Genomic DNA, 12,965 nt, shown 5'->3' with positions numbered 1-12,965 from the left:
GGGGGGGGGAGAGGGCAGGCAGGCCACAGCTAGGAGTGAGCTGGAGAACCAATGTTCCCTAAAGGACTTGCCCTCAAATGAGAGCATTTATTCTCTCTGCTGCTTCCCAAAAACCTCTAGGCATTCCAGCCCAAGATCTGGCTTCTAAAGAAAGTGCTGTCAAATAATTATTTCATGCAAAAGCCTCAAAAAAATTCTCTCTGAATTAAGTTTACCAAAAAAATAAACAAAGCCTTTGGGTTTTTTTCCTGATTTGTGTATAGCCCTCCAACACACAGACCTTTTGCTTAACAGTCATATCACCTAAGTATTTTAGTATTCACGATAACTATTTGGTATGTTAAAAGATCTTATTTCTTCTGAAAAAGACTGTAAAAAAGGAGGAAGGATTAATTCATTATCATACCCTTATAACTGAAGAAAATGGGGCATAAACCAAATATTATCTCCCACTGTTTCCAGCAAAATCCTCCAATATAAAAGTTTCTTCATACAAGAATGTTTTGGTTGATGACAGAGGGAGCCTTTACAGTCTGGCTTTCCAAAGAAAATTTGTCTCCTCTCTCCATTAATACAAAACACAGCAGAGCATGGAATACTTTAATGCATTATCAAAGGGGGTTTGTTTTATTTTAAACTCTTGCTGTATTTACCTCAGTTGGTCCAGCATACATCATGGGGGAAGGGAATATAGCCACCACTGTTGTTTCTGGATTCAAGATTCCCTCCTCGAGTACTGCAGCATGTTGCTTCATGCGCCACATGAGAGGAACATCATCCTCCTTTGTCCAGCCTCCAAGTGGATGCAAGAGTAAAACTGGGCGCCGGTAGCCACGTTCCAAAAGCTGCTTATGTGTATCCTGCATTAAAAGAGCATGCCCGTTGTGCACTGGGTTGCGTAACTGGAATGCAAATACAGCATCTGTGGAGAAAAAACAGACAAAAGATATAAGGTAAGCAAGTTATTGTATCAGGAGTTACATAACCACAGAAAAATCTTCAAACAGTACAATCTTTGTCCTGACCTCTATTAAACAAAGTATAATAACAGTAGACACAGGTAATTGAATTATTATGAAACCATTATACTCAATAAGCAAAACTAATAGAAATCCACCATACTAAAAAATAAATCAGCTCCCTTCATTTATGAGATTTCCTCCAAATTACTCTAGTTTCTCCAGTAGCTATAATCTTCTCTTTGGGTTTTTCACTTGCATGAGTATATAATATAAATTCTAAGAGAAAAATCAAACTGTGCTACCTGTCTTAAAAGCTCAGTGTATCATGAGAACACATTGACATGTTTGCAATAAAACCAATAAAAAGGGATTTCATGTACATTAATTAGTTTCCTTCACCTAAACTGCTTAGTAGAGTTTATGCACAGTAAGAAAGCAAAGCTAACTGATATTCCAAAGATTTACAGAAACTTTGATGAAAAACTCTGACACAACCAGGACTTCTCCCTTCTACAAATTAAGATGAACTAAGGCACCCTGCAAAAACAGCAAAATCACCATAACTGAGAGGGGAACCAATGAAATCCAGAGAACATGATTTTTTTCAGGTATCAAAGATACTTATTCAGGGACTAGCTAAAACAAAGACTGGTATCTCAAATCTGCAGGTCCTAGAAATACTGACCACACTGAAAAAAAACAGGAGTAAAGGATCAATCTCAGTTTGAATTTTCAATATTAATCTCTTCCCTCACACTTAGAAGTGCTTAGCAGCTGCCTGAGTCTAATGATGAAGGCAGTATGCCTTTGATGCATGCCATGATGAAGGCAGTATGTTTGAATGTTCTCTGCTTTACGACATTACTCAGCCTCTTACTTATCTGCCTAACACAACTGCTTTACTGAGAAAACTTGTTTTGGTTTTTCTGCAATATAAAGCTAGCAGTTAGCTCACAACTTTTAACTGTGATACATTCCATTCTGTACCACTTTACTTGCATTACTGTCCTAAGCTTTGCTCTCCAGAAGCAGCATGGAAGAGACTTAAAAATAAAAGAGCATGAAAGCTCAGCACTCAAGAATATCTCTACAGTTTTGGCCGAACCTGATAATTTTTAAATCACTTCTACCACAATGTAACATTATCTTTTATTGCATTAGTAATATGTCTAGCGTGCACGGAAAGATAAAATTCAGAACCTCCGCCATTACCAGCTTCTTCTGTGTATTTAGGTAATGCAATGCCTGAGATCATAAAAATTAATACCAGTAAAAGGCAAAGAGCGCCACCTAAGAGAGCTATCAAAATCTTCATCCTTGAAAGAATGCTAGCCCTGACGTATTGAGGCAGCAGGTATTTGGATAAGCCTTTGCAGGGAGAAACAGAACAAGAAAAAATTATTCACCGGCATTCATTTCCTTGAATTTCTGCCTTAGTTCAGCTGGAGTGAGACGGTATTGATCAAGTCCATCATTCCAATATATACGATCAAGGACCTGTAGATCTCCACCTATAAGCCAGTTCCCTTGCTCCATAACCATCTAAGAAGAAAGGAAAATCCTTGTTAGGATTGGTTGTCAGCTTCTCTTGAGCATCTAGAGCATTGCAATGGGGGCTCATCTTTACCAAGGGAAAAAACATCACTGGAACATAGTCCAAACATGTTATGCCACAGTGCAGGAGACACACATAATCTTCAGTAGTAGGTATATGCCTTTCTTTCAAAAGAAAGGATTTTTTTAATATATGGAAACACAAGTAGTCAGTATTCTTAACCAACCTCATTACATGACAAAAAGATCTAGTGGCTAGAAAGCCTAATAAATTAAGTAAAATAAAGTTGCACGCTTCATAGTTGTTGGTCAAAGCAAATGAAGTTCCAGTATCACCTTGCAGTTTACAAGATTCTGGTCAGCAATAAAGTAGCAAATAAAACAGTTCTGATTAACCACTCACACTTTAGCTTACAAATAAAATCAGATTCTTTGAAGTAGGACAGCTTTTGGACTTGTTCCACAGTAGCACTTCAGCAAGGCAACATATATTGTACACTCACTAGAATTCTTTTGATACCTTCAGATATCAACTCACCCTTTATCAAAAAATAATTATGGCAAGCTGCTTAACATACTCTAGCAATGGCCACAGAAATCACTCAAACTGTTAATTTCTGAGAATGTATTTGCTTTTGAAGATGGAACCACAAAAGATTTACGTTTCATACACATTTCTGATAATTTTTCACCTTATGTTATTTAAAAATGACAGCAAATGATATAAGACATTACATACTAAATCAACGCATCAAGGTGTTAAAATTAAGGATGAATTTTTAAATTATTTTTGCTTTGAAATAGAGGACTGCTAGAATTAAGTGATGCTACAGCAACCATGATCTTCCCAAAGAAAATGCCAGACTTTGATATCTTACCAGGGTGGGATAGAATATATGAAGGGGAGAAAACTCTACACTAGAGTAACTCTCAGACACCCAAAGATTTCTGATTAATTATAAGGGCCACCAGATCCATGTGCTGTCATGATACTACTCTGCACACACTCATACACTGTCATAATACTATTGCTACTACTACACACTCCGGTACAGACTTAAGAATACAGACAGACATAGTTCCTCATCTTCTATATTAGTTTCAGCCATGTCATTCTATAATTGCTAATGCACTATAACAAGTTATTCAAATCTCATTTGCATGAGATTTTCTTAGAATTTCTAAAATTTGTGTTAAATTTTCGGTAAAGGGGTAATCTGATGTTCATCAGCACAGAACAAATCAAGAGTTTTGAAAATCTTCCAGAACACTCTTGTGTCTAGCAGGAGATGTTCTTTTTCAGATATACCACTGAATACAACCTCAGTTCGTAAAAGGATGTCATTACACATTAATTTTAAAATGTATTACACATCAGTAAAATAAAAAAGTAAAAAAATCCATAGTTTTCACACATGTATAACTATTAGTCATGGAGATGCTTTTAGAACACATCAAAGGCTTTCCCTTTTTAAGAGCAAGCTCATTATTTGTAGTTTGATTTCTTTTTATCTGATTTTAAGTCATAGTTGTAAGTAAATGATACTTTAGAGACCAATAGGGAAAGAAACATATTTTGGCTCTGCAGAGCTAAGATGCAACATTTAGATCGGCTTTCAAACCCAAACACAGCATCGTGCTGAGTATGCTGCAATTACAATATTTCATTATGATGTACACATACAGTCAAGATAATAACACATACTGAACACAATGGATGTGAAATAACTCTCCAGAGAGTTACCCAGGAACAGGGCCTATTTCAAAAGCAGAGAAACCAGGCAGTTCTCACGAGCTCCACATGCAGGCAGAATAGCAGTTTTCTTGGCTTCACAATGCATGTATCTGCTGATTAAGGAGCTTTGATGATCCATCTGGCTACACAGAGGGATGTGTTTACTAGGCACACTAGAGGGCAAAGTTCCCTCTTCTGTAGCACAGATTCTACAGCACATTCTAAATTCATTTCAAATGCACATATTGACATTAGGTTTTCACCCTAAGTGCAGACTATTCAACAGCTGCATAGAAAAAATCGCCACTGTTTCTGCTCAAATATTTTAATCAGTTCTCAAAGCAGCTTTGCTGTCAAAATACACCACAGACATCCGCTTCATCAATTTGCGACTCCACAAACTGTACAGCTAATAAGACTAGATTTTCAACTTTTAACACACACCTTGATATAAGGATGTTCCTTGCATGTTGTTCCCCATTGCCTAGCACAGCGTTCCTCTTTCCTGTGCTCATAGAATTCGGGATTACGGAGAATGGCCACACGGCGACCTTCATACACTAGTGCAATTGCGGTACACCCATCCAGTCTTTCCTTGTCTTCTTGAGTAGCTGTTAGCACTATAGGCACTGACAGATTAATAACTCCCCCTGCAGAATATAGGGGAAAAAAAAAAAAAGCACCCCTTACGCTTAATAATGCTCAATGACATTATGAAAACCTACCCTCCTAACAAGTTACAGTCCAGGCTGTAAGTTATCACACAACAGGTAGTTCAAGTGTTTTTTAACAGGGGTTAAAAGCAACTTTTAGAATGAACTCTTGTGTAAAATATGTGTGCTACAATAATGTGCAAGCACTGAGGTTTGAGAAAGAGCAAAGACATACTGAAAATAGCAAGTACTTATAACTGCACACAAATATTTAGATTGTGAAGATACTACTTTTTTGGGATCTCAAATATCTTGTTTAAGAAGCTATATACAGAAGCAGAAATACCCAACTGTAAGCAGAAATACAAAAGTGACATTTTTTAAACAAATTATCTATAATATCCGGCAAGATTGTTACTGGAGTGGATAATGCGTAAAAAAAGAAGTAGCATTCTCAGTAGTCATACTTTTGGTCCACAGGAAAAGTTCAATGTGAAAGAAGCAGACAAATGTACCCAAGTAGTTAACATATATAATTCAACTATTTCAAAAGGTGACTTTTGCTGTTTACTTGAAACTGTATTCAGATTCAAGCATACATATTTTAGAAAAAAAGAAAGTGGAGTCAGGCAGTCACTTTGCACAACTTGTTTGAAAGCTTACCACCTACTTTACCTCTAAAACTAAACGACTGTATCTGAATTTTAAGGTTATGTGAGGCCCTCATTTTTAAGCATTTACTTCACTGCTAGATACTGGAAGTGTTGTTTTTCTTTACTACCAGCGTGAGATTTGAGAAAACCAGTGCAGTAAACATTGTATGTCTCATACAAACGCTTGAATACTAATGAGTATACACTTGCCAAAAAAGTGCAAAACTCTCGGGTGGTCTCCAGGAGAAATGTCACAGGCCCTTGGAAGTTAATGGGAGTTTTGATACTGGCTTTACTCAGGCCAAGACTCTAAATAAGGTTGATTTCCCCATTATTTAAACAATACATTTCTTTATAACCTTCTCTCAATTTTACTTTCAGTGTGGTAGGAAGTTAAAAATTATGAAGCTGGATGAAAAGTTTAAAAGCAAAATAGGTTCCCCCTTCTTTCATAATGCAAAACGAAAAGCATGTTGTGCATCTTCTCTTACATTCATTCTTAGTGCTCTATTTTCAAAGCAACTAGGTCAAAAATTGAGCTTGGCAACATCAAAGAGGTGATTTGCCACCCCTAACTTGATAATTAAGAAAATTATTTTGCTTTGCAAACAGTAAGTATTTCAAACTGGGAAAAGATCTCAAACCTATTGATTATTAAAATTTTGTCAGTGATCAATATATATCTTTGACATCTGTCTTCAGCCACTGTGCAAATGAGGAACTAAGGCAAGGTAGTGGATTGAGTTTGTTACATCACAGATGAGCAGAGTGACAGCTCAAGACTATTCCAAATAACTTAAGCCTTAAAGTGAAAATATAAACACACCTACACTGATCTCCATAATGTAGAAATCAGCCAGTATGAACACTGCATTTAGAGCCCAAAGGATGAGATTAACTGCTATTAAACAATTTTTTTCTCTTCAAAATCAAAACCCAAGAAAACAACTGCTGCTGTGACACTCGAGAACGAACATACCAAGAAGGGAGGAAACTTTCAGGATGTCGTTTTGACTTAACCATTGCCACTGCTTCAAGTAGCAAAGAAGCTTTTTCTAGAAAGGTTCTAATACATAAATGTTGCAGTAGATATCTAAGAGAAGGAAATATGGTAGCATCTAGAGAAATGTGACTGTTGTATTAAAGCTTAGGACTGAAAACTGTTTCCATCAATGTTACTCATTATTTCTCGTTACTCATATGTTTTGCAGCATACACAAGGTACTAAAAACAATTACAAGAGAAGTTTAAAAACTTGAAATAGTTCCATATCTGAAACACTCACCTATACAATGTCTTAAAAGCCTTATAAAAATTCTGATTTACAGAAGACTACAGGACAGAATAAGGAGCTACAAGCTATTTTAGAAGTTGAATGTATAGCATGCCATCTGCAGAGTATGTTTCACCTGGATGGACACACAGAAGGCAAATGGAATGAAAACAAAACTAGCAGTCAAAAATACTACTGCAAATTTTTGATAGTCTAAAATAATGGATGGCATTATGTTGCCTAGGATAGTATCCAAGAAATTTATAGAAAGGGGAACTACAAAATGTAAGAGGGACAACAGTTGTCTAGATCATAGAACTGAGAGATAAGTGACTTTTTTTCTGATATTTGGTCTCCAGCAAGGCAAGAGTAATGCAGAAGGAAGTGGGGAGACAGGAATTTTTACTATCCTCTTTTAATATAGAGAATGCAAAAAACCCTAAAAGGCTCGAGTAAAACAGAGCCTTCAGAGAGGAATAAATGAAAAATGACAGAGGATCACAATCAAATTCAAAACCTGAGCATATTATCACTTGTTGACTACCTCAATTAATGCTTTCTCTTAGCCAATTGGTAACAAAATAAAATATATTCATTTAAATCATCACAGGATAATTACTAAGTCATAGTAACTTCACTATATGTGACAACTGTTCCATACCCAAGCTACCTCCTCAGATTCTGATTTCATATCTGCAATAGCTCCAGCACTCAAGTCACTTTGTTGTCCTTGCCTTCATTACTATTACAGAACAAATCTTCTGACACACAGAGCTAAACAGGCATTAAATAGCAATTCTGAATTCTAAAACCATTTGCTTCCAATTAAACCCATGTATTTTAAGTTTAAACCTTTTTAAAAATGAAAACATTTGAAAAATATAATTTGTAAAGGCAAAAATTCAAACTCTAACACAATGGTAGGTATAAGAATAATAAAATCATCAGGCTTAAAACTGATTATTATAATATCCTATTCTCTTACCCCAGGTTGTGCACAAGCCCGATAACGTGTTACCACACCACCACTGAGTAAAGCATCAACAACATTTCAGAAGTAGGATTTGTTTGCCCAGATTTACAAACAGTAAATTTTGCCCTACCATCGAGGAGACAATCAAAGTGAAGGCACTGTAGGTATTCTCTCTCTCTCATAAAGCCATTCAGGGGTGTTGCCCAACCTTCTGCTAGCACTTGCACCCACTGCATGTCCACCTTATAAAGAAATGGAGAATTAGACTTAGAGCAGATAAAAATTCTTGCTTAATGGTTGACATCAGGTATTAATCATAATAGACCATAATTTATCCATAAAATGCAGGACAGAATAAATGGAAGATTTCTCAGTATTCAGTTTTTAATCACAAAGAATTCAAGGTTTTTAAGTAAGAAAAAAGAACAACTTTTTCCTCATTGTTCATATTTTGGCTATTTTCCAGTTCTAACACTAGATCTATGTGTTAAAAAAAAGATTGTCCTGGTTTCAGCTGGGATAGAGTTAATTTTCTTCCTAGTAGCTGGTACAGTGCTGTGTTCTGGATTTAGTGTGAGAATAATGTTGCTAAAACACCGATGTTTCAGTAGCACTTTTCCTAAATCAGGACCTTTTCGGTTTCCTATGCTCTGCCACACAGCAGGTGCACAAGAAGCTGGGAGGGAGCCTGGCCAGCACAGCTGACCCGAACTAGCCAAAGGGATATTCCACAACACAGAACGTCATGCTCCGTATATAAACGGGGGGGAGTTGGCTGGGGGCTGGACCACTGCTTGGGCATCAGTCAGAAGGTGGTGAGCAATTACATTGTGTATCACTTGTCTTTTCTTGGGTTTTATTTCTCTCTTTTAAAATTATATTCCTTTTCATTTTTATTATTATTTTATATACTAACGTATAATATTATATTATTGTTGTTATTATTATATTTTAGTTTAGTTATTAAACCATTCTTATCACAGCCCATGAGTTTTACTTCCCCAACCCCCACCCCGCCCCAGTTCTCCTCCCTACTGAGAGGTGGGAGGGTGAGCAAGCAGCTGTGTGGTGCTTAGTTGCTGGCTGGGGTTAATTCATGACACCAACAAAGAAACCCCACAACAACAAGCTTCACTTGTAAATGTTTGATAAAGTTTAACTTAACAGAATTAGAATCCCAATTGATTTATTTTTTTAACAAAACAAAATAACCAAGAGGGTTAAAAAAAAAAAAAGCACAAGACATACAATTACCACAAATATCAGAATTATGGGTGTGGCTAGTAAGAGGTCTAATCTTAAATCAGATTAGAAAGAAATTTTTTATTGTAGAAATTAGTGAGACAACCCAGAAGTAAAATTCTCTCAGGACTGGTGCTTATTTTAGTTTAAAAGCTATCAGCTTACAGGGAATTTCCTTCCTTAGCACTTAAAACAGTCACACTATGACTTAGTGTGTGGCCTCTATTATTTCTGCATGTACATTACTAAGACTTGGTCAAGTCTTTGACAAGGACAGGCTTTGCTCGTGCAAGTCTCTTTTGCAAAGAGCACGACTAATTTTATTACACTGTTTAATTTATGCTAAGGCAAATAGAACACACATTTTCATTCCAAGCTTACATTATATACTTGCTTGATATTTAACAAACCACTGGTTGGGGATGGAGGGGGAAAGGATTTGTTTTTCTAGATAGGGAGCAACTTAGAATAGGACACTACAGAAATTTAATAATGGTGACTTTAAATACTTATTCTTCAACTAAATAGTTTCACAGACACATATGTGAAAGGAATCTAGTAAGATGTAGTGAAATGAAGTATTAAAATTTATTAGTAGTAGAAGTCTAGGCAGATTTTTAAACTATTTAATTCAGTGCTTAGTATGTTGTCTTAATCCTCCAAGATCAAGTTACTCACTGCTGATGCTCAATTCTGAGCTTAGTCAGCTCCTAGATTAAATGCTTACCTTTAAGTTCTAGTAATACAGTCAAAAAAGCCAGTGAAAAAAAGTTATTCAATGTACCTGTGTTTAGGTCTAGTTCTTGAAAAAAAGAAGATAAGGTAGAATAGAAACACAGTCAGAAGCAGCTTTGTCTAATTTATCTAACTTGGAATTTATCACATTTAACCAACATAGAACAGAGTTGATCAAGTTTCCACATTTTCTCTGCTAGAAGACAGAAAATTAGCATGGATATGTTCTAAGCAGGAAAAAAAAAAAAAAAAAAGAAAAAAAAAAAAAGTAGATCTGATTATCTCTCTGTGGACTTAAGTTTGCAACTGTTTGAGTCTGGTATATGAGGTTACTATTGTTCAACTCAAGGTTACCAACAAGGAGAATCAAGAAGCAGTAACTGATATCCTTCACACTTCTAGGTTATTACAATTCAAAATAAAAGTTTGTGTAAGTAAACTAAAACAAAAACGTTAGTAATTCTTCTAGAAAAAACTACTCATACAAATCATGCCAGGCATGGTTTATAGTCCATAGAACAGGGTGGGGGAGGCATGGGAGGAAGTCACTGTAAATCTAATATCCAGGCTTCTGATAAACTAACACTAGACCAGACATTGTTTATGAAATTACAGTTTGTTGTCTCTAGTAAGTGAAAACAAAACACAGATGCTGCAATTTATCTCAAGAAGAGAGGGAAAAAGTATACTGAGATACATTCTGTAACCAGTAGAGGTATTTTGACTATATCTACTTCCGCTGAGCAACAGATAAGACTGTCTTTCAACTTCAGCAGTGAGACAACTGAACACACAATACCTTATTGATTTCCAAGGTTAACAGAGACTCAGCATCAGTTTTGGCCAACTGCAGCTTGTTTTCTGGCACATAAAGCTCTTTCACCTCATAAGAGGCATCCACTGGCACAATGTCCTGCATAAAAGGAATAAACAGAACTTAATGTTTGCTCAGAATGCTTCTTGGACACTGAACACACGGTCACAAAGTAGAATTCTAATGTTGTACTACTCTGTAGCAAAAGCTTATTCATTAAGCAATTTTCACTCATTTAAGAACCATCACAGTTCCAAGATTATAATATATATTGCTAGACAAGCTGCTGGCTTGAGTAACTGGAGTAAAACATTCTGACAAGAGATTTTTTCCTAAACCTTAAATACTTCATACAACATTTACCTAGTAAATATTTCTCTAATGAATTAAGTGTAGTTTTGACTTTTTAATGCCTACATTATCTGCAGTAGAAAGGAAGACTGTTTTTATACTTGCTAAAGAAGCAAAAGTTTTAGAGAGAGCATTTATAACTAAGTCATTCACTATACAACATGCATTAGAAGTGGTAATATGGAGGCAAAAAACCCACCCTCTCTCTCAACTGAAAGCAACTAATACAGAAGTACAAATTAAATGTATTACCTACAGCTAATGATATTAACATAACACCAGTGTCCTAATCTATATGCTAACACTTAGACCATTTAAATGAGGTCATCTGGGCATATATATATTAAATGAACTGAAATCTAGTTTTATAACCAGAATACCACAGAATATCAATTTTTAATTTGATAAAAATTTTTTCCTCCATGCTTTTTAAACAAGACATTCTCATTCCACAATGCTCAACACCTTAAACTTCTAATAATATGAACATAAGGATAAAAACATAATTTAAAAAAAAATTTAAAAAAAGCAGAGGCCATCATGATAATAGAATCTCCTCTGACAAAGGGTGGTGTAAAATGTCAAAACCCAGTCAAAGGTTCCAGTGATATTCAGTAAGAAAAAAAAAACAATGAAAAGCAGCTACAGTTCTTTTTAAAACACATTTTTCAGAGTTTTGGAAACTTTTGTAAAATAATGCTTTACTTTTTGAGAAAGAAAAAGCTCACCCTTATAGCAAAGTATATACAGATCCATAACAAGAAGAAAGACATTATATTTATTTTTCCAGTATACACAACCCAGAGTAAACAGGTACGCCTGTAGGAAACACAAAGTTTGCTCAAGAATTGTAAAATGTTTATCTAAGTGTTTATCAGATATTAGACACTACCTCCATGGAAAGTAAAACAAAGGGAGTGGGATGATGAAAGCAAGTGGCAGGAAAAATGACTGCAGGAATAAAAAAATGTGGTGAGTCTTACTGGCTTACATAATTCATATCTCCAAGACAGATAAAAGGAAAACAAATGAAACTAGGACTTAGAAATTCTGTTTTATAAGGAAAAGTTCAGTCTATTACATATCAGACATCTTGGAAAGCTAATTTAATTAGTAGGTTAGGCAATACCTGCCTTCTATTTTCTCTTCCTGAGCAGCAGCATTACAGCCCAGGGGAGCTGCAGCAGACTCCTGCCACACCGGTAATCCCAAAATCAAACAAAGGTATTGTCTGCTGTAAAGAACAGCAAGCAAAGTGTAATGACTGAGTCCATATTATATTGCTTCACAGAAGATTCCTCTCTGGACCCTAGTTCATTACCATGCTAGAGATTCATAATTTTACAAAATATCAAAAGCTTAAAATAAATGTGCCTATTAAAAAGGTCTCTTCAAATATTATCCTGGTTTTAGTGTCCCACTAATGGGAAAAAAAATGGGAGAAAAAAGTTTCACAATGCAGTTTCTGTCAACAACCTATCTCATTACAAGGATGAAAACAGCTTGAAGACAGTTCTAGCAACAGAGTCAGACATTTAGAAAATTTGTAAGATTAGTAAACCTAGACTCCCCTGCAAACAAAACAAAGGTATTTAAAATATCAGGTTAAACAAAACAAAGAAACAAAAAAACACACAGTAGCAAGAGGAATTGAATACATAGGTCTTTAAACTGAATGAATTTTAGGAAAATGCTAGGCTAGCAAGCCATCTAGTGACCACTTTAAGGTAGTAACTTTACTCAAAGGTTCATTCTACCAAAGGACAAGTTACACAGTATTCCTCAACAATTATTATTTCTCAATGCATTCATATAAACAACTGCAAAAAAAATTTAAAAAATAAACTAGATGCTTTATGAGAATATGCCTCCTCAGACTGTGGTGGTAGGTTCTTTGCTGATGCTAACATCTTTAACAGTCTCTAAAGAAAGGGCCTTGAGGCAAATTTCCAGAAGACAGGCATTCACAAGTGACATCCAATTTACATTACTGAATGACTAGTCTTACAAGCTCATATTA

General features: G+C 35.6%; 1 protein-coding gene across 1 annotated transcript in view; it reads right to left on the bottom strand.

Annotated features, from left to right (window-relative positions):
• The window catches only part of PAPSS1 (3'-phosphoadenosine 5'-phosphosulfate synthase 1), a 46,387-nt gene that overhangs the window by 14,132 nt on the left and 19,290 nt on the right, over nucleotides 1-12,965 (bottom strand). The window contains exons 6-10 of the mRNA XM_026847594.1: nucleotides 10,580-10,693; nucleotides 7,934-8,045; nucleotides 4,696-4,901; nucleotides 2,369-2,504; nucleotides 654-922 (exon numbers count right to left, since the gene is read on the bottom strand). Of these exons, the coding sequence (XP_026703395.1) occupies nucleotides 654-922; nucleotides 2,369-2,504; nucleotides 4,696-4,901; nucleotides 7,934-8,045; nucleotides 10,580-10,693 (837 nt within the window). The remainder of the gene's footprint in view (nucleotides 1-653; nucleotides 923-2,368; nucleotides 2,505-4,695; nucleotides 4,902-7,933; nucleotides 8,046-10,579; nucleotides 10,694-12,965) is intronic.

This window comes from Athene cunicularia (genome assembly GCF_003259725.1).
Source record: "Athene cunicularia isolate RWA chromosome 4 unlocalized genomic scaffold, athCun1 chr4_part2, whole genome shotgun sequence".
NCBI classification, from domain to species: domain Eukaryota; kingdom Metazoa; phylum Chordata; class Aves; order Strigiformes; family Strigidae; genus Athene; species Athene cunicularia.
This window is presented reverse-complemented; position numbering and strand designations above follow the sequence as displayed.